The sequence below is a fragment of the Octodon degus genome, unplaced genomic scaffold (genome assembly GCF_000260255.1).
Source record: "Octodon degus isolate 3935 unplaced genomic scaffold, OctDeg1.0 scaffold00018, whole genome shotgun sequence".
NCBI classification, from domain to species: Eukaryota; Metazoa; Chordata; class Mammalia; order Rodentia; family Octodontidae; genus Octodon; species Octodon degus.
The window spans coordinates 22,091,947-22,111,791 of record NW_004524594.1 but is presented as its reverse complement, the minus strand read 5'-3'; the positions used below and the strand labels follow the sequence as shown (position 1 = coordinate 22,111,791).

General features: G+C 52.8%; 2 protein-coding genes across 8 annotated transcripts; both read left to right on the top strand.

Moving 5' to 3' along the window:
• The first annotated feature begins 657 nt into the window (after positions 1 to 657).
• Positions 658 to 10,402, top strand: Klc2 (kinesin light chain 2). Of its 7 annotated transcripts, none has more exons than XM_023710657.1 (16): positions 658 to 729; positions 1,574 to 1,812; positions 4,242 to 4,472; positions 4,594 to 4,663; positions 5,297 to 5,519; positions 6,045 to 6,132; positions 6,246 to 6,347; positions 6,437 to 6,610; positions 6,736 to 6,835; positions 7,418 to 7,467; positions 7,558 to 7,625; positions 8,207 to 8,315; positions 8,406 to 8,564; positions 8,642 to 8,766; positions 8,980 to 9,037; positions 9,425 to 10,402. In XM_023710657.1, exons 2-16 carry the CDS (start codon positions 1,585 to 1,587, stop codon positions 9,506 to 9,508), a joined length of 1,869 nt encoding a protein of 622 aa, XP_023566425.1. In that variant the 5' UTR covers positions 658 to 729; positions 1,574 to 1,584; the 3' UTR covers positions 9,509 to 10,402. The 7 variants fall into 7 exon arrangements, with proteins under 7 accessions (XP_023566425.1, XP_004627262.1, XP_023566423.1 ...); XM_004627205.3 differs by lacking the exon at positions 658 to 729 and adding an exon at positions 736 to 871; XM_023710655.1 differs by lacking the exon at positions 658 to 729 and adding an exon at positions 736 to 871 and having other exon boundaries at positions 1,538 to 1,812.
• Positions 10,403 to 11,216: 814 nt separating this feature from the next.
• Rab1b (RAB1B, member RAS oncogene family) lies at positions 11,217 to 19,018 on the top strand. The gene is made up of 6 exons (XM_004627203.2): positions 11,217 to 11,317; positions 12,986 to 13,058; positions 13,339 to 13,434; positions 13,533 to 13,628; positions 17,364 to 17,495; positions 17,587 to 19,018. Exons 1-6 carry the CDS (start codon positions 11,304 to 11,306, stop codon positions 17,779 to 17,781), a joined length of 606 nt encoding a protein of 201 aa, XP_004627260.1. The 5' UTR covers positions 11,217 to 11,303; the 3' UTR covers positions 17,782 to 19,018.
• The last annotated feature ends 827 nt before the right edge of the window (positions 19,019 to 19,845 follow it).

Genomic DNA, 19,845 nt, shown 5'->3' with positions numbered 1-19,845 from the left:
AAAAAAAAAGAAAAGAAAGACAGACAACCGCTGTTCCTACAGAGACTTGGCCAGCTGGGAAGGGGGGTGGGTACATCTATAGGCACAAATGTGTCTGGGTCGGCTCTGTGAGAGGAACATAATGGCAAGACCCACTTAAAAGAGTCCTAGTGAGCATTGACATAATTCATGTAAGCGCTACAGTAAACACTGAGTGGAAATTGGGCCAGGCATGGTGGTGCACACCTATTGGGAGGCTGAGGCAGGAGGGTTGCCATGAGTTCAAGGCTAGCCTGAACTACATGGTGAGACCCTGTCTCGAAATGAACAAGAGAACAAAGCCAAGGATTTAGCTCAGTACACAGCGACTGCCTGGCAAGCGTGGGGTCCTCAGTTGGATTCCCAGTCCAAAAAATAAATAGATGACAGACAAGACATACAGAGACAGACTAGGTATGATCAGGCGGTTTCCCTGCGCCTGTTTCCCTCCGGACTCTTTGGGTGCTTGCACTAGGTGTCTTGAGTTCGCAGTCTCCGAAGCAGCTCCACACCGTGGCCGCGATATTTCACCACCGCAGAGAGCAAGGCCAGAAGACCTTCAGACAGCCGCCCCCGCCCCCCACCAAGAGCCCAGGCCCCGCCCCCCGCTGGCCCCACCCTACTCCTCCCTCCCAGAGTCGGCAGGGCCGCTCCTTTAAGGCAGAGAGCCTGCCGAGCACAATTTGTTTCGCCCCCTCCGACGGCGCCAAGGTAGAGGCTTCACCTTTAAGGCGGCGCGGGGACTGCTGGGAAGACTGGCGGGATGGAGACAGCGGGAACGTCTCCCTACTGCTTGTCCCGGTGAAGCGGGGCGGGAGCCAGAGCTGGAGCCCGGAGAGATCAAGAATCACAGGTTGGCGCGGGCCGGGCCGGTCGGGGGTGGGGGGGGTGTCAGACGCTGAATGGGAGGGGCTGCGGGTCGGCCTAAGGGAGGGGTCGTCGTGGGCGCGGCCTGTGTGAGGACCAGCTGGGGGGAGGGGGCGCGGTCCTGTGGGGCCAGGAGAAGGAACTCGCTCCAACCTATCGGAGAGGGTGTGCTGGGCGCGCCCAGGAGGAAGCAGGTCCAGGAGGAAGCAGGTCGCAAGACCTGAGAGCTCAGCTCTCTGGGGGAGGGTCTGCGGGGGATCGGCCTACCCTGCGGGTCCAGCCTGCCGGTGGGGGAGGGAAGTATCGCAGGGGCTGGGGCCGATTGCCAGCTTCTCCATGCGAGAGTGAACCCCTGTGATCCAGTACGACCTCCCGGTGCTCCGTGTCCTGATTAGAGGAGTTTCGGGAAGTCTTTAGATTGGGCCACCAAAGCTGGTCAGAGCCGGTGGTCTAGGGCTGACTCAGGGTCCGGCCACACCGGCCGCACCGCATTGCGTCTTCCTGGCCGAGATGGGGCTGGCGCGCCCCCTGTAGGCCGAGTGCGGGCATCGTACCAGCTGCTGGCTGAGGGACCTGGGCTCTCTTGGGGACACAGGTATCCAGGGACTGCCAGTGTTTACCTAATCCGGGGTGGACGTCGGTGTGGCCCTAGGCTTGGCGGCTGCCTGCCCACCCCTCATCTTCACAGGTGGGACAACCATGGCTACGATGGTGCTTCCGCGGGAGGACAAACTGACCCAGGATGAGATCGTGCTGGGCACCAAGGCTGTCATCCAGGGACTAGAGACCCTGCGCGGGGAGCATCGTGCCTTGCTAGCTCCTCTGACCTCGCTTGAGGCCAGTGATGCTGAGCCTGGTTCCCAGGAGCGCTGCCTCCTCCTGCGACGCTCCCTGGAAGCCATTGAGCTGGGGCTAGGGGAAGCCCAGGTAGGTCAGTCAGGGAGCCTAAATGGGAGGTCATAGAAGGATAAGAGCCTTTCAGAGATAATGTAGAAACAGAATCTGAGCCAGAAGCCCCCAGTCCCCTGGATTGCCTTCCATGTTCAGGCTGCAGTAAATATCTGTTGAAAAAACTTACTACACTTTGAAGATCCAAGCCCTGCTTTGGGAGACCCAGAACACCTTCCTCTCCACATACAGCCCTGTTTCTGGCTCCTTTGTACCTAACAGATTGGATGGCATGGAAGAACAGAAAAGAAATCCTTAAGGACCACCCCCTTCATTTTTCCATTGTTTTGTTAAATTTCTAATTTATCATGTGCTGTTATGTGCCAGACAGTATGTTAATGCCAAGTATACATGGTCCAAAAAGGCAAACAAGATCCCTATCCTAGTCCAGTAGAAAAGGAGAAATGCAGACACAAATAATTGTAACAAATTATCTCAGTTGTCCAAAACAAAGAGTAAAGGGCTCAGGAGATAGCTCAGCAGTCTAAGTACCTGTGTGGCAAGAGCAAGGACCCAGGTTCCATCCCTGGTATTACATGCCTTCCTTGACAGCTTAAAACTAGGTGTGGTGTTGCACTCCTATAATCCCAGTGCTGGGGAGGCTGAGACAGGAGGATCACTACAAATCTGAACTGCATAGTGAGACCCTGTATCAAATATATATAATTTTTTTTTTTTTTAAACCAAAGAGTAAGATCTGTGATAGCTTATAACAGGGAACCTTGACTATTGGTCAGGCAGTACTTCTCTGAGGAAATGACAAGAGTTGAAGGACAGGGGCTGGGGTGATAGCTCGGTAGAATAAGCACTTCCCTGGCAAGCTCAAGGGCCTGAGTTCAATCCGTGGTTCGGCAAAAAAAAAAAAAAAAAGTTGAAGGCACAAATGGACCAGCTGCCACAAAAAGGAGTAGAAGTTACATGGGCAAAGGTCCTGATGCAGGATCTTATAAGGGAAGTGAGAGAACCGTGACTTTACATAGTAGAGAGAAAGACAGACCTTTGGAGGAAACAGGAGCTCAGTCTGGCTCATTAGTTTAGCTTTTATTCTCAGGAAACCAAACAATGCCTTTGGAGGTTCTAAGCAGACATAGTTTAACAGGTTTTAGAAAGTTTGTGAGACAGAAAATAAACCTGCTTCAAGGATAGAAGCAGGTAGCAAGTAGTTAGCTAGAACTCAAATGAGAGATGACAGCTTGGACTAAAGGACTGGCCATGAGGATGGAGAGAAGAGGACCACTTCAAGATGTTCTGGAGTTGGGCCTTGCAGGAGTGAAGTGAGAGGAAGGGGCATCATAAGTCCTAGATTTATAATTTAACCTCAGGGATTCAAGACCCAGAGTGCATCAGAGTTTGATTTTGGTCACCTAATTTGGGCTGTCAGAACTAGAAAAAGAAACGTCTAGGAGGCATTTGGACGGAAGAAGTCAGATTCTATAGGAAAGGATTTTGTTCCCCTCAGATCTTGGCTAACCTACTTCCTGGTGGCTTGAATCCTGGGCAGGTTGTATCATACTGATTTTCTTGTCTTTAAAATAGGGCTCATGCCATCTGTTGTACACACTTCCAGGCTGTTGAGGGAATTTGTTTAAAGCTAGTGCTTATGAACACCTGTCACTTAGATGTCTACTAACCAACTAGAAAGCACAGGGACCAGACTGCCCAGTGTTCTTAAAGAGGAACGTGTTGCCTCCTTGGCTCTTTGGCTATCGGATGCAGAGATGACCACACTGGGGCCACATTCCTGGTAACATGCAGACCCCTCACAGATGGAGAATGGGATGGCAGAGAGCATGAGCAGCAAGACCATGAGGAGCTGGAGTAGAGAAGGTGTGTTTGATTTCAGAGATGATGCTGGACCACACAGGATGGATAAAGGAGGGTGGAGCTCACGGTAATGTCCTAAGGAAGGAAGGGCCTGGAAGCTCAGGAAGAGAGTCAGACATTGAGAGGATTAGGGGCTAAGGCCTGTATCCCATTACCTGCCTCCGTGGTTCTTCATATCCTCTGGGGACTTGAAACATATACTCTTTTTACATGCAAGCTATAGAAGACAAGGTGTTCTGTGGCCCTTCAGCAGAAGCCAAAATGAGGTCTTTCAGTAGCCTTTTAGCCCTATTGGAGTTCTTTATGTAAGTACTAGACCTGTGACAAGATTCCACTTGTATAGTAGCTATGGCTGCAGCAGGCAGAGAACAACCCCCAGGAGAGACAAAGAAGAGTATGGTAGCTCAGGAATCCCAGGAGGAAACAGCTTGAGATTCCCAAACTTTAATGTGCTGGGTTTTGAACTTCAGGATACAGGGGTAGTGGAGGGGGTGGGGCACCTTTAAGGAAGGGGAACTCCTAGGTCCAAGTTGGGGATGGAAACTAGAGGAAGGCTAGGGCTCTGACACTTGTCTGTCATGCAGGTGATCCTGGCACTGTCAAGCCATCTGGGTGCTGTAGAGTCGGAGAAGCAAAAGTTGCGGGCTCAGGTGCGGCGCTTGGTACAGGAGAACCAGTGGCTGCGTGAGGAGCTGGCGGGGACGCAGCAGAAGCTGCAGCACAGCGAGCAGGCAGTGGCCCAGCTGGAAGAGGAGAAGCAGCACCTGCTGTTCATGAGCCAGATCCGAAAGCTAGATGAGGACACCTCCCCTAATGTGAGCCCCACCTGGTCAGGGGCCTGGGCCAAGCAGGGCATGAGTAGTACCCAGCTCCTACCCAACCCAGACACAGCCGCCCACGCTGCTCTCCCTGACACTTGTCCTGTCTTCTCCCCAGGAAGAGAAGGGAGATGTTCCCAAAGATTCTCTAGACGACCTGTTCCCCAATGAGGATGAGCAGAGCCCAGGTGCGGATGGGCAGTTGGCTCTGGGTGTGGGGGGAGGAAAGGTTGTGCAGATCCTGGGGCTTGGGACCCAGAGGTCATAAGAAATGGCCAAGTAGCACCGATGTTCTTTTTTGCCTTATTGCAATACAACATCCCAGCACATTAGAGCTTAAAGGGCAAGTCTTCTGTTATGTCATATACCCCATGAGCTCTGCAAAGGACAAGACATCATAAGAGTTCCAGAGCAGCCAGGCCTGGCTCCCCTTTCTGCTCTACTCTGGCTCCTCTGAGACCACTGGGACAGTTCCTTTCTTTTAGGGCGGCTCTGAGACTCAGAGGAAACACATGGGTGGACAGTGTCTAGACAGGGCCAGGCTTGCCTTACATTGAATACACATCAGAGCCCACTCCACAAATGTGGAAACTGAAGTTCAGGTGTTAGAGAACTTGTTCTAAAAAATACTGTTTACCATATTGGAACTGGGACTTCACTTACTCTTTCTTTGGGGTAACTAGACCTCTCTAATGGGAAGCTTGAGATAAAATAATAATTTGTCCACTGCCAAGTGTCAAATAGGTGAAAGGCATAGTTGGTATATGCTAGCCTAGCCCAGTAGACAGATGGCACACCTGACCTTCTGTGTTGTCCTATAGCCCCCAGCCCTGGAGGAGGGGATGTGGCTGCCCAGCATGGAGGCTATGAAATCCCAGCACGACTTCGCACCCTGCACAATCTGGTGATCCAGTATGCCTCCCAGGGCCGATATGAAGTGGCTGTGCCACTCTGCAAGCAGGCACTGGAGGACTTGGAGAAGACATCAGGCCATGACCACCCTGATGTGGCCACCATGCTGAACATCCTGGCACTAGTCTATCGGTGAGAGCCCCTCTAGCCAGTCATCTGTGAGGACTCTGTAGTTCAGAGTCACTAACCCATGGTACTCACTAGAGTCAGCTGGGGAGTGGGGCAAAGCATAGAGAGGAACTTCATGGGGCTGGGCTGCAGATGTGAATAGATGTCAGTCTAAAATGGAGGAAAAAGGTTTGACATGAGTGGTGGCCGGGGTGGGGATGGGGGTGTGACACAAGAAGACGGGAAAAAGTTTCTTTGGCAGAAAATAGCATAAACCAAGCCGCTGTAAAGAAGAGAGCAGGGTACACTTGAAGATTGTGTACCACATGGAGGTCCTGAGCATGTGGCAGGGCCCTGGTGGTGTGAGTGAGTTAAGCTCCGTAAGTTCTTAAATGGCAGGGACTGCATAGCCTTCCCCATGCTCTGAGTCACATTTCCGTTAGCCCCCATACTAGTGACCACAAGAGCAGTGACCACAAGAATCATGGGCACCTAGGGGAAGGTCTTCGGCTGGAGGACAATCTTGAACATGCTCTTCTCTATTCCCAGGGACCAGAACAAGTACAAGGAGGCTGCCCACCTGCTCAATGATGCCCTGGCTATCCGGGAGAAGACATTGGGCAAGGACCACCCAGCTGTGAGTGAGAGCTGGGTAGTGGTGGGCAAGCTGCCCTTGACCCTCTGCCAGGTCACAGAGTCACTGGCCAGCAGGACCCTGGGTCAGGGTGCCTCTATTCTCTCACCCACCAGGTAGCTGCAACACTAAACAATCTGGCAGTGCTGTATGGCAAGCGGGGCAAGTACAAGGAGGCTGAGCCACTGTGCAAGCGGGCACTGGAGATCCGGGAGAAGGTGGGAACAGGCAGGGTTTGGGAGCTGCACAGATTTGTAGAGTCTCAGGCAGCTCTGAACCCAGCCACTAACTCCTTTTCCCATCCTAGGTCTTGGGCAAATTTCACCCAGATGTAGCCAAGCAGCTCAGCAACCTGGCCTTACTATGCCAGAACCAGGGCAAAGCAGAGGAGGTGGAATACTATTACCGGCGGGCACTGGAGATCTATTCCACGCGTCTTGGGCCTGATGACCCCAATGTGGCCAAAACCAAGAATAACCTGGTGCTGAGGGCCCGGCAGGGTTAGGGGCTGGGAAGGAGAGAGGAAGTTCTCTGAGATTGGGAAGGAAAGAGATGGACAGCTTAACTCATGGGTCCTGCTCACCCTCTGGATCTCTGCCCTACCAGGCTTCCTGCTACCTGAAACAGGGCAAGTACCAGGATGCAGAGACCCTGTACAAGGAGATCCTTACCCGGGCACATGAAAAGGAGTTTGGTTCTGTCAATGGTGAGTCTGGTTACTGGGTACCTCTGGTTCATCCAATGCAGCCTCCAGTTCAGCTGTGAGCACCTAGGACAGTATCTCAGCTGGACTAGCCCTCACACCTGGGGTCTGGCTTGTGATCCAGCCTCACTGTATGTACCGTGGCAAACCCCACACTCTGGGTCCAGTCATTTCCTTGTCGCCTGAGCACCTGCTCTTCTCAAGGGCCTGGCCCAAGTGTCTTTTATTCTGGGATCCTACCTTCTGGCTCTTGGTGGTCACACATTCCATGCTCCCAGATTTCTTGGAGCTGTCCTGTAATTTTACCTACTGTGGATCTCAGGCCATGAGCCCACAGTGTGAAGGCTCTGTTGTTTGCCCTCACCTGTCATAAGCTTCTTGATAGAGGTCTGTGACCTACTTATCCACTATCCAGAGGAGGGTTTGTGATATGTTGAGTCCATTTCTTGTTCATTCATTCAACAAAGCCCAACTCTGGACCTTCCTAGGTGCCTCCTTGTCTCTTCCCCAGACTCTAATCCTATATTCAGTCCAAACTGGGAGGCCTGTCTGGTGGGCTGGTGATAGTCACCTTTCTTCCTATAGGAGACAACAAGCCCATCTGGATGCATGCAGAGGAACGAGAGGAGAGCAAGGTAACTTTTTGTGCAGAGTGTAAGACTGGGATATGTGGAAGGGAGGCCTTCTTCCACCTCTTCTGATGGTTCTTCCTCCCCTCCCCCCAGGATAAGCACCGGGACAGCGCCCTGTATGGGGAATATGGCAGCTGGTACAAGGCTTGTAAGGTTGACAGGTGAGGCAGCAGGGGCTGTGTTGGGGTTAGGGCAGATAGCAGGGAAATGGCATCCTGAATGGGGGAAGGCCCAGGTTACACACATACACCCCCTTGGGGGAAGGCCCAGGTTACACGCACACATACACCCTGCACACCTTTTTTGTCAGCTCGTCTTTTTTTTTAAGTTTGAGATAAGCTATGCAGTTCATGCTGACCTTGAGCTCCCTTTATAGCCCATGGTGGTCTCAAACTTGCAACAATCCTCCTGCCTCAGCTTCCTGAGTGCTGGGATTATAGGTATACACCACCACATCCAGCTGCCAGCTCATCTTTCAAGGCCCATTTTACAAAAGAGCTTTATGTCCCAGGAGAGCCTGATTTTCTCACACCTTGGTCTTCTAGCTTTTGGTCTAAGTAGCAACATCACATGAGGGCCAGGCCCAAGTCCTGGGGTGAGTCTCTCAGGTCAGGAGACAAGTAGGTCTAGCACAGGACTGGACACATGGATGGTTCCTCAGGGCCAGGGTGGGCTGGATGTCAGACAGGCCCAAGGTCCAGGGGAATATAGTGTTTGAGACTGTCCTGTTGTCCATCCATAGCCCCACAGTCAATACCACTCTGCGTAGCTTGGGTGCCCTATACCGGCGCCAGGGCAAGCTGGAAGCTGCACATACACTGGAGGACTGTGCCAGCCGCAACCGAAAGCAGGTGGGACTCCATGCAGGAGGGATGTTGAGAGGGACCTCCATGGTCATGTGTGTTGCAGTCAGGCCCTGATGCTCCCTACCTATGTTTCAGGGCCTAGACCCTGCAAGCCAGACCAAAGTGGTTGAACTGCTGAAAGATGGCAGTGGTGGGCGGGGAGGCTGCCGTGCCACTCGAGACTCAAGTGGAGGTACTGGGACTCGGGCTGAGTCTGATCTGGAGGAGGCAGGACCTTCAGCTGAGTGGAGCGGGGTGAGTGTGGAGGCTGGATGGGTTGGGAGAGAGACTGTATACCCAGTGTTATCTAAGGTAAGGCCTGTCACCCAAAGGATGGCAGTGGCTCCTTGCGGCGCAGTGGCTCCTTTGGGAAGCTCCGGGATGCCCTTAGGCGCAGTAGTGAGATGCTGGTGAAGAAGCTGCAAGGGGGCAGCCCGCAAGAGCCCCCTAACCCCAGGTGAGCCCCCAAGCCCCAGGTGAGCCCCCACCCAGGTGGACCCCTGCAGAAGTACTTAGTGATCCTAAATGAGCACCTGATAAGTGTATCTGCAGGCCCAGGGTGACCTTCCCAAGAGGGTGCCATCACTACCAAGTCTGCCCTCTCCCTAACCCCAATCTTCTAGCTTCCTCATATCTATATGGGTAAATCTCAGCTGGCCTTTTCCCCCAGGATGAAGCGGGCCAGTTCCCTCAACTTCCTCAACAAGAGTGTGGAAGAGCCAGTCCAGGTAGGGGCAGCGGGTGACTGGCACTGGGCAGCTGAAGCCAGGCCCCTGCCCCAGGGCCCCTGGGACCCAGGTCTGCATGTCTTCCTGCCCAGCTTCTCCTGGAGCATGTCTCTTTATTCAACAACAGTTCTGTCCCCATCCCAGTCCTACTTTCTGCCCAACAGTGGGGGGACAGATGAGGGGAATGCAACTCCTCTCCTGCAGTGGACATGTGCGCCACCAGTGCCAACACAGTAACATGGAGGCAACAAGAGCGTGAGGCAACAGGGTGGCTTTGGGCCAGAGCTGGCTGACTGAGATTCAGACCCTAATTGGGTCAGGCTCCTGGGGCCCCAAAAGCCCAGTAGCAACAGCATGAAGCTGATGGGCTGTCCCCTCTGCCCACAGCCTGGAGGGACAGGTCTTTCTGACAGCCGTACACTCAGCTCCAGCTCCATGGACCTCTCCAGACGAAGCTCCCTCGTGGGCTAATCCAGAAGGGGCAGCCAGTCGCCAGAGCCTCCACCCAGCACATCCTCTCCCCCAAGCCCTGCGCATGGGCCTGCTTCTTATCCTGCCTGTCTCTCCCATGAACCCCTGTTTTTTCTGTTCAATCTCAGGGTAACCTTCCATTTCATCTCAGCCTGAGCCCTGGAGGCTGGGCCTGCCCACTCCAAATCTACCCTGTATTTATTCCTTCTAGCAAGGCCCATCTTCCCTAGGATCTGGCCAGCAGGAGGGGCTGGCCAGTCTCCCAGAGGAGATGGTGGCCTACCCTGCCCAGACTCCAGAGTCAAGAACACTAAGCACCTGCTGCCCCACCACTGTCCCCCACTTTCCCCCCCATCGGCCGTTGCTCTGTATATAAAGAAATAAGTTATTGGCCACGCCTCTCCCCTCAGATCCAGGTACTCTTTGGTCTTCCCTTCGCCCCGCCTTTCTCCAGTGGTACCGCCCAGGCCTTAATCACCCACATTGCGCGCGGTGGTATCTTCTAGGCTCCTCCGGAGCAGCAGCGCCTCCCGAAATGGTTCCTTGGAGCGCTTTTTTTTTTTTTTTTTTTTTGCGCTCCTGGCCTTCGAGGAATGCGCCCCACTTCGCCTTGCCCTTTCCCCCGGGACAGTAGGCCCACGGGCCGCTGTCTCACCCAGAGCCGGGCACTGCTCTGCATCCCCGGCCTTATGCACTGCCCCTTCCGTCCAGGCACGGCCTGACCCCGCCCCGGGCGCCGCCCCTCGAACAATCCTGCCAAGCCACTTCCCACTCTCGCAGCTTCTCGCGGGGCTAGTCACGGTCCCCGTGGCAGGAGGGCCGCCCCTCTTGGGGTGCGAAGCGGTCGGTTTATTTTCAGATGTTGCTGTAGAAATAAAGATCGTTTGAATCTGAGCCAGGCTTGTTATAAGGTAGAGGCCCGGGGTCCTCCAATACCTACCGAGTGGGAGAAAATTGGGCGAGGCTTCGTGTGTGTGCGTGCGCGCGCGGGTGTGTGTGTCTCGCATCTTGTCCCGAAATTGAGACGTGCCCACATATTCTGATGTCCAAAAACCGTTTGAGGGTGCCACAGGTGTACGATTTTCCTAAAGCCTTCAGTTCAGGGATTCTGGAGCACTTTAATATCCTGCTTGAATTTGGGTGAGTTTTCCAAGGCAGTTTTTGTTGTATAAAATGTGGAGCACGCCTTAATCCCAGCATTTGGGAGACTGAATCAGGAAGGTCGCCGCGAGTTGGAGGCCACCCTAGGCTACATAGTTCAGAGACAGCCCGAACGACACAGTGAGACGCTGTCAAGAAAAAGAAAAAAGAAATGGAGTAGTGACAGTCTCCTAAGGCTGCAGCTGTGTTAGAATACAGGACACAAAGAACCGATGATCAAAGATACAACTACTGTACTGCCGAAGAGAGGGTGAGAATGGCTGCTTCTGTCAGACAAAAGTGATCTGTATACCAAGCCCAGCACTAAGTTGAGTTTGCATCCACGGAGTTGGTTGCGAGCTCAAAAACTTGGTCCTTCAGCAAAGTTTGCCCAGGAAAGACTACGAGCCCCAGAAAGCATTGCGCCACCGGCACGCGCGTTCTCGTCCTCTCGGGCAAGATACACCTGCGCAGCAGGGGAGAGTCAGATACCGGGGATACTACAGATCCCAGGAAGCATTGCGGCGCAGTCGAATTTGAGAGCGTGTGCGCTTGCGCGTTGCGGGCGGGGCCTCTGGGGCGGAGCGGCCACCATCTTGGAACGGAGGCGGAGCACAGCCGACTGGGAGCGACCGAGCGGGCCTCCGCCGCCGCCATGAACCCCGAATAGTGAGTGAGCCCCGCCCGCGCCGTTTGGCGCAGCCTCGATCCCGAGGACGGGGCTGTACGCTTACCGGGGTTGTCTGGCCCGGGTCAGGACAGCGCAGCGCCCCCACATCCGGGTCCCTCTTCCGCTGACTCCCCTTCACATCCGGGTTCTGCCCCTCCCCCCAGGGGGACCCCGGACCCTGGCTTGACACCCTGATTACGCATACCTGGGGTCCAGAGATTGCAACCCCCAGGGGCAGCACTCGGAGCCCGAGGCAACAGTGCTACCACGCCTTTTTAGTCAGGTGACCCCTCAGTCGCGTTTTTTCTCAGGCCTCATTTTCCCCATCTGCTGTTTGAAGATGGTCCCCGCGACACAGTACTTTTTTGGTTTCCAGTGGTTCTGATTCGAGCACTTTAGGTCGGGTCATAAGTCCCTCTGCTCTTTTCTTTCTTCTGGAGTCTGGTTCCCCGAGCTGATCTGGAGACTGGCCAGTTTGAGTAGCCCCAAAGCTCCGCTCATCCCTTTTAGGTCAGCCTCTCCGGCCTGCGCCTACCCTGGCCTGGTCAGGATGTCCGAGCGTTCCAGGTGATCTGCCCTGAAACCTCCATGGCTACTGTTGCACCCCTTCCCTCTGTTGTCACACTGCCAGAGAAGTTTAGGTTGCTGTGGAATTTACTTTTCCCCTTGTTCTCCTTAGAATGAGATTCACTAGTCCTCAAATTTTTCTGACTTCTTGGTCTGCCTGCGGGTAAGGTGGCCCACATTTCGTGCCCTGCACTCCTAGTTTTACCCCAGCTGTCATCTTCCTTTTCTGCCACTTCCTTTTTCTCCTGTAGCACCAGACCTTGGATTTCCTTGGGGAAGGGTGCCTCTTTGAGCTAGATTAGAAAGGGAAACAAAGAAGGAAACTGGCAGATGTACAGACATTAGAGTCTGACAGGCCTGGTTTGGAGTCTCAGAGTTATCTACTCTAATTTAGGACAAGACACTTCCCATGTTCTATTCTGATTTCCTCAGTAGTTAGGAATAAAACAATTCCTTGGATTGTAATGGGGGTTTGAGATGATGCTAGTAACATCTCTTTAAATATTAAGTCCTGTTATCATTTCTCCTTGTTGACTACCTCTTCTTGGAGATTTAATATCAGAATTTTTATTTTTTTAATATAGGTTCTGGGGGCCAAGGAGATAGCTCAGAGGTGCCTGCCTGGCAGGCACAAGGTCCCAAGTTTGATCCCCAGTACTGCAAAAATAATAATGATAATAATAGTAATAGGTTCTGGGCTGGTTCCTGGCTTCCACTTTGGGGGCCTGCCTCTCCTGTCTGGTAGCACTAACCACAGGACATGCTAGGGGTTTCCTAAATGTCCTGTAGCAGACAGAACTGTCAAGTCTGTCAGGAATGAGGATGAGATAACCCAGCTCTGACACTTAACTAATTGTGATCCTTAGAACATCAAATGCCTCTCTGCCTCACTTTTTCCATAAAAGTGGGAATTCAGATTCAGGAAGCTGAATAACCTATGGGCTAGCATATGGGGGTAAAGTTCAGTCTTCCCCCAAGATCTTGGGAAGATTGGTGAGTAGCGTAGTATACACCAAATGAGACATACCTCACAATGTGGCAACAGTATAATGGTGATGGTAGGTGAACTTTTTGCCTTCCTTCATGTCTTCTCTCTCCAGTGACTACCTGTTTAAGCTGCTTTTGATTGGTGACTCGGGTGTGGGCAAGTCATGCCTACTTCTGCGGTTCGCTGTGAGTAAGAAACCCATAACATCCATCTGGGGTGGCTTGAAAGGAACAAAGCAACAACCCAGAGCATAGTAGTTGCAAGATGTGGGAGCCAGAGATGAGGTTTTACAAGACCAGCCAGCAGTGTATCTGACTGAATAGGGGACTGGGCTGATCAGATGGGAGGTCCTTAGAACTGGAGCTTAGCAGTTAGTTGCTAGCTGGGAAGGAAGTCAGAGGGAGGCTTTCCAAATGGGCCTTGGCCTCATTCATTCTGGCCATTTTACTTGCCCCAAACTTCCAGGATGACACATATACAGAGAGCTACATCAGCACCATTGGGGTGGACTTCAAGATCCGAACCATTGAGCTGGATGGCAAAACCATCAAACTTCAGATTGTGAGTGTGGCTTTTCCCTAACCCTGAAGACAGGCACCATCCTTGCCTGGGGAGAGGCTCAACCCAGCTGACCTTCCTCTCTTCCTACTGTGTTGTAGTGGGACACAGCTGGTCAGGAACGGTTTCGGACCATCACTTCCAGCTACTACCGGGGTGCTCATGGCATCATCGTGGTGTATGATGTCACTGACCAGGTATTCGTGGGCTTAGTCTCTTTGTCCATAGGTTTTATTTCGTTTTCCTATCTTTTCCTTGATGTTTCCAAGGAAGGAAACAATACATATTTTACAGGAAGGGAAATAGTCACAGGTGATCCCCTCAAGACCCTGCTACAGGGTCTTGGAAGAGCCAGTGCTCACACCTCCCCTCAACCTTGTTCTAGACATTCTTGGCACATGTGTTTTAGATAGGTTTTGTCACTTGGTTCTGCTGGACCCATGGCTTCCTGTGTGAAGATACTGGGGAGAACAATTGGAGGGATTCTGAGCTCTGAGTCCAGTGTAAACAGAGGTCTAGGAACCCTGTGTGTGCTGTCCTGACTTTAGTCACTAGTCATTGGCGTCAGTAGTCATGGGAACAGTCAAAAACAGTCCATATTAGGGCTGGCCAGATAGCTCAGTAGATTAAACCACCTGCTTAGGCAGACATAGGGACTTGGGTTCAATTCCCAGTGTGCCTGTGCCTGTGCCTATGCCTGCCCTTGGGGCACATTGAGACAGCAAGTGAGACTGGGTGTGGTGGTACACACCTGTAATCCCAGTGCTTAAGAAGCTGAACACAGGGGCTGGGGAGATGGCTTAGTGGAATAAGCGCTTTCCTGGCAAGCACAAGGGCCTGAGTTCAATCCCTGGTTCTGCAAAAAAAAAAAAAAAAGAAGAAGCTGAACACAGGTCTCACTACATAATGAGACCCTATAGACCCCATACTAAATACAAAAAATAAAAATTAAAAAGTCCCTATTTTTACTGCTTATAAAATCACAATCTTCCAATTGTTCCCCCCCCCCCATTTTGTTTTGGTGTTTTGGTGTGGGTTTTTTGGTGTTTTGTTTTTGTCTTTGAGATGGGATTTCACTATGTTGCTCAGGCTGGCCCCAGACTCATGGGTTCACATGATCCTTCTACTTCACCCTTGCAAGTAGCTGGTGTTGCAAGCATGTAGCAAATTGCATGTCTGTAGCTTCACATAGTCTTTTTTTTTTTTCTCCAGAACTGGGAATTGAACTCAGGTCCCTGCGCTTGCCAGGCAAGCATTTATTCCACTGAGCCATCTCCCTGGCCCCTCGCATAGACTTGATGCTTGTAAAGTCTATGGCATGTTCCAGTCTTATAGATGAGGACTTGATTTCAGGATTTCAGGGTCATGAGGTGGCCACCAGGTGAACTGCTACAGCTAGTTCAGCTGCAGAGACACAAAAATCTATTCCTTCAATCCCATCTGCTTTGTTTTTTCTACCAAACTTGGTTGCTTAACAGGAGCTGAACCCTGGGGACCTGGGAGGTGACATCAGCCCTGGGCTAGGAGGAGTCACGGGACAGCAGAGCTCTTTGGCTTTTCAGCACTCATGATCTTGTGCCTCTTCCTCCCCAGCTCTGGACAGCAAGCTGGGGGTGAACTATGTTCCACTCAGAAGTCAATAAGACATTCCTACTGACCACTAAATGTACTGACCAGTTTAGCTTTTGTCTTGATTGACATCTTAGGACTTTTAAGGCTTTTCTCTTTTCTCTCTCCTTGAAAACTTCCTCCTCTGCACTCCTTCTTTTGCTAAGCATGCACTGTACTTCTGAGCTATATCTCCAGCCCCTTCAAGGTGTTTTTATTGCTTCATCCTGTGTTCCCTCACCTCACCTCATGTTTTCTGCTTCCTGACCCTGATCCTCTCCATGGTCCTGGCTACTTTGGTAGTTGGCTTCCAGCTTGCTTAATGTAGTTCTTTCTTCTAAGTAGCTATCAGCAAGGACCCCCTTTTCTCTCTGTGCCTGTGCTCATACTTGGTCTCTGTGAATTCAGATCTCCATGATCTTACCCAGTGCACTGCAGATGAGAAAACTGCCCCGATACATGTTAATTTGGCCCTAGTTTAATGTCCCAGTCATGAAGGACAGTCTGGGTTAGCACTCAGTGTTGCTCACGTGGAGCACATGCTTTCCTGCCCTCGGGTGCCTTTGTAAGGCTCTAGACCAGCTGCAGAACTAAAGATGCCAAGCACTGGCCCAACCATTATTTCCCTACACCCGCTCCTACATCCTCATTTTGTAACATAATCCCTGTTGGCCTCACCAAAAAACTTCCTCCCTCATCCAGTCTCAAGGCTCCTCCATTCTCTCCCCATCATCGCTCTCAAATCTGCCCCATCATAATAATAGCAGTGATGAGGATAATAGCAACTCTTGGTAATTAAGCACTTGTTATGAGACAGGCCTATATTCATCTCTCATGCAAACAACAACCCTGCTGGGAGGTACTATTTTATGCATAAAAGAAACTGAGGCTCACAGAGGTCCAGTTACGAATCCAATGTCACACAGTAAGTGGCTGAGCCAGGGCTTTACCTAGAATGGCCTGACTAAACCTGTGTGTTTCCATGCCATACTCCCTGGCTCAGGGTGCATCTCTTCTTTAGATTATCTCCACCACCTGTGTTTGTTTCTTTTTCTTTAGTTTGTTTGTTTGTTTGTTTTTGGTTTTTTTGTGTGCAGGGTCTCACTGCGCAGCTTGGATTTGTAGTGATCCTCCTGTTTTCATCCTCCCTAGTGCTGGGATTACAGGTGTGTGCCACCACACCCAGAATCTATTAATTGGGTAGTACACCTGGGAGTGGGGTTGGCCCAGCATTGGTGACAGGGATCAAACCCTGGCTCCTGCGCTTACTTAAGCAAGCACTAAATCCACTGAGCTATCTTGCTTGCCCTTATCTCCTTTTCTTGCTGGTCCTTTGTGGCCTCCACACTCTTCTTTGGACCATCTGTCCAGAACTCAGATATGGTCGTACTGCCCCTTGTCTGAGAAGACAACGCTCCCCCATCTCCTGGTTGTCCCAGACTTACCTGAGTGAAAATCCTGGAGCTTTGACCTACCTGCCCCTTTCTTCCCTCAAAGACATTACGCCTTCACAATGTGTGGCATGGCATAGACTGTTTGCTCAATAGCCACCTCTCCTGCATGAGCCCATGAGGCTATCTTACTTGCTCAAGTTAGCAGTAGCTTCTCAGGCAGAGATGGTTCTGGGGTTTCCTAGCTCCTGTCCTCTAATCCATCTTGCCATTGTACGTATCTTGGTTTGTTTCTCCCCTGCCATCTGAATGCCTTAGGATAGGCCCTGATACGAGTTCTTTCTGTATCCAGCATAATGTACACTTGGGATGTGGCAGGTCACCAGGTCTTTCTCCTAAGAAAGAAAAGCAGCTTCAGCATGAGCACGTTCCTAGAAATCCTGTCCTTTTGTGTATAGGGGAGGTGAGTGTTGGACTGCTGGGGGTGTCTGAAGCCCAAAATTGCAGTGTTAGCGTCGGAAGTAGGACAGGATGCCTGTCTCTCTCACAGCCAAGACCCTTCCTGCAAAGACCCTCCATCCACCACTAGGCACAAGGCTTCAAGACCGCTTCCATGTAGATTTTCAGGCCACTGGGAACTTGGTGATTCTTACTGGCCCTTTCCTCTCCGTTCCCTTTTTTCCCTCTGACCACCTTTCTTCTGCTGTCAACGTGGTTATGCCTGGGAGTGTCTTAGCAGCAGCTGTGGCAGAGCAGGCTGGCCCATAAGCCCTAGCAAGTGCTGGGATTGCCGGCAGGCAGCTATGTTGTGCTGTGCTAAAAAACCAGACAACTTCCTATGTTAGGGCACCTGCCCCTCTCAAGAGTTTGTGTCTAAGCTTGGGGAGGGACTGGAGTTAGGAGCTTAATAACTTTGGACCATGGGCCTTCTAGGAATCCTATGCCAACGTGAAGCAGTGGTTGCAGGAGATAGACCGCTATGCCAGTGAGAATGTCAATAAGCTCCTGGTGGGCAACAAGAGTGACCTCACCACCAAGAAGGTAGTGGACAACACCACAGCCAAGGTAAGCGGGACCGGGCTGTGGCGGCGGCTGTGGTGGCAGGTGTGGCCCACTGTCCCTCATCTCTGTCTCCTCTGTTCTCTCTCCTTGTCAGGAGTTCGCAGACTCTCTGGGCATCCCCTTCCTAGAGACAAGTGCCAAGAATGCCACCAATGTTGAACAAGCTTTCATGACTATGGCTGCTGAGATCAAAAAGCGGATGGGGCCTGGGGCAGCCTCAGGAGGAGAACGGCCCAACCTCAAGATTGACAGCACCCCTGTGAAGCCAGCTGGTGGTGGCTGTTGCTAGGAGGGGCACTTAGGATGGAACAGGAGAGGACACCTTCTCCAGATGATGCCTCTGGAGGGGGCAGGAGGTGCCTCCTTCCTCTCCTAGGCATTTGAGTCTGTGGCTTTGAGGTGTCCTGGGTTCCCCATCTCCCTCTGGCCTATCTGCCTGCTGCCCTGAGCCCTGGTTTTGTCAGGGTCCCCAAGGGAGGACACATAGGACCTGTGGCAAGGGCAAGGATGGGGGCTGCTCTTAACTGCTGCCTCTAGGTACCTTGGAAAGATGCCCCACTGTGCGCCTTCCTTTGGAACGAGGGCTCCTCTTGTCTCCCCTTCCCCATGTATGCTGCACTGGGTTTCTTTTCTTTCTCTACCCCCTCCCAAGAGCTGAGGCCTCCCTGGCTTCTGCTGTCCCCAGCTGCAGTCAGCACCTCGGGTCAGGACTGTAACCAGAGGAACTAAGGCCTGGGATCGGATCTAGGGCCCTGGGCTGGACCTCAGGACTGGTATGGGGTACAGGAGCCCAGCAGCCCATCCTTTCCCTTGCCTCTCCCCATACCCTTACATTCATAGCTCAAGCCGTCCAGCTGCAGTAGGGTCCGAATGCAGCTAGGGCAGGTGGGTGGGAGGCTGCACTGGGCCTGTGTCTTGAGCCCAGACGGAGCCTGCTCCTGCCACCCTTTGCCCTGTCAGAGCCAGGCCCATGTGCTGCCTGCCCACCGTGGCCCTTTGTGCCTAAGGCAGACGGAGGCGGAAGGCCCACCGTGCCAGAGGACAGGCACTAGCCTTAACCCTCACTCTGCCAGCACCCCCCTTTTGTTGAGGCAGCACATCTGGTTTATTTTTCCTCCCATTGCTTAGAGCTGAAGCGGGCAGAGCCTCATCCCTGCCTCTTCTCTGGGGAATATGGGTGCACCCCAGGGTTGGGGGCTGCTCTGCTCACCCCCTGCTCAGCCAGGGATCCTGGCCATCTGCCCTCTGACACAGCTTCTTCCTGCAGAAAACAAACCTGGTCTCTACCTAAGAAGCCATGTCCCTTGTGCTGTCTCGCTTGTCCCACCCGCACCCTGCCTCCCTTCCAGCTTGTATTTAAGTCCCTGGGCCACCCCTTTGGGGCCTTCACTCCCAGGTTTGTTCCCCTCTGGTGTCATGTCAGGCATTTTGCAAGGAAAAGCCACTTGGGGAAAGATGGAAAAGGACAACAAAAAAATCAATAAATTTCCACTGGCCCTTGGGTGAGCCGAGGGTTTTTGCAAGGACGTTGTAGTGGCTGAGTGTGGTCTGTGGTCTTGGCATACCTGGGAGTGGGCGTGCAACTAGAGCCCTGGGTTTGGTGTCTTGCCCTGGGGTCCTGGCTTGGGCTTACTGTCTTGGGGTTGCTGGCAAAAGCCCTTGACCCACATACTGGGGCCAGGAGAGCTGCGTGTGTTGCTGTGGCTGTCCCTAAGGGCCCAGCACCGATCTGTCGGAGGAAGTAGGCAGGCGGCCATCAGTGAGTACCCGGTGAGGCACCACCAACACAGGCACACATCCAAGACTTTGGAGTTGGACAGCGGCCCTAAAAAGTCAGGGCCGGAGATTGCAGTGTTCTCCACAAATGAGTCCCAAAGCACATATTGAGAGCACACCCCTTCCCACCCCTGGGTTCAGCACCCTACCCCACTTCTGTCTTTTGGCCAGGCGCCTTTGAGTGTGCACGCACCACTGTGGCAAAGTGTTTCGCGCTTAAGACTCAACTGAGCCTGGGGTGGAAGCGTTGGGAATGTGCAGGACAGAGAGGCTCTGGTGAGATGCTTGTGTCACGCGGAGGCTGGGTTCTGCATACAGGTCTAGATACTCCTGCGGGTGCGCGGCAGTAGGCTCGTCTGCCCCAGGTAGTGTGGAGCAGGCAGAGAGACCCGCGCGCCAAGCCCCAGCCCCGCCCGAAGCCGCTGAACGGCGGCCCCGCCCCCGGCTCCGCCCCGCCGGCTTCGCGGGCTGGAAAGCGAGAGAGCCGCGGGCGAGGGATCGCAGGATGTGCGATCGGGGCCCGGGCAGCCGGCAGCGGACGCGCCTCCCGAGCCCACTGGCCCCACTGGCCCGCACG

What these genes read in the sequence shown, in the direction of transcription:
- Klc2 (XM_023710657.1), top strand. Translation starts at nt 1,585, where the DNA reads ATGGCTACGATGGTGCTTCCGCGGGAGGACAAACTGACCCAGGATGAG. An exon ending in CACTGGAGATCCGGGAGAAG is followed by an intron (nt 6,348 to 6,436) that starts GTGGGAACAGGC and finishes TTCCCATCCTAG; the next exon opens with GTCTTGGGCAAATTTCACCC. An exon ending in CCAGCCGCAACCGAAAGCAG is followed by an intron (nt 8,316 to 8,405) that starts GTGGGACTCCAT and finishes CCTATGTTTCAG; the next exon opens with GGCCTAGACCCTGCAAGCCA.
- Rab1b (XM_004627203.2), top strand. An exon ending in AAACCATCAAACTTCAGATT is followed by an intron (nt 13,435 to 13,532) that starts GTGAGTGTGGCT and finishes ACTGTGTTGTAG; the next exon opens with TGGGACACAGCTGGTCAGGA. An exon ending in TGTATGATGTCACTGACCAG is followed by an intron (nt 13,629 to 17,363) that starts GTATTCGTGGGC and finishes TGGGCCTTCTAG; the next exon opens with GAATCCTATGCCAACGTGAA.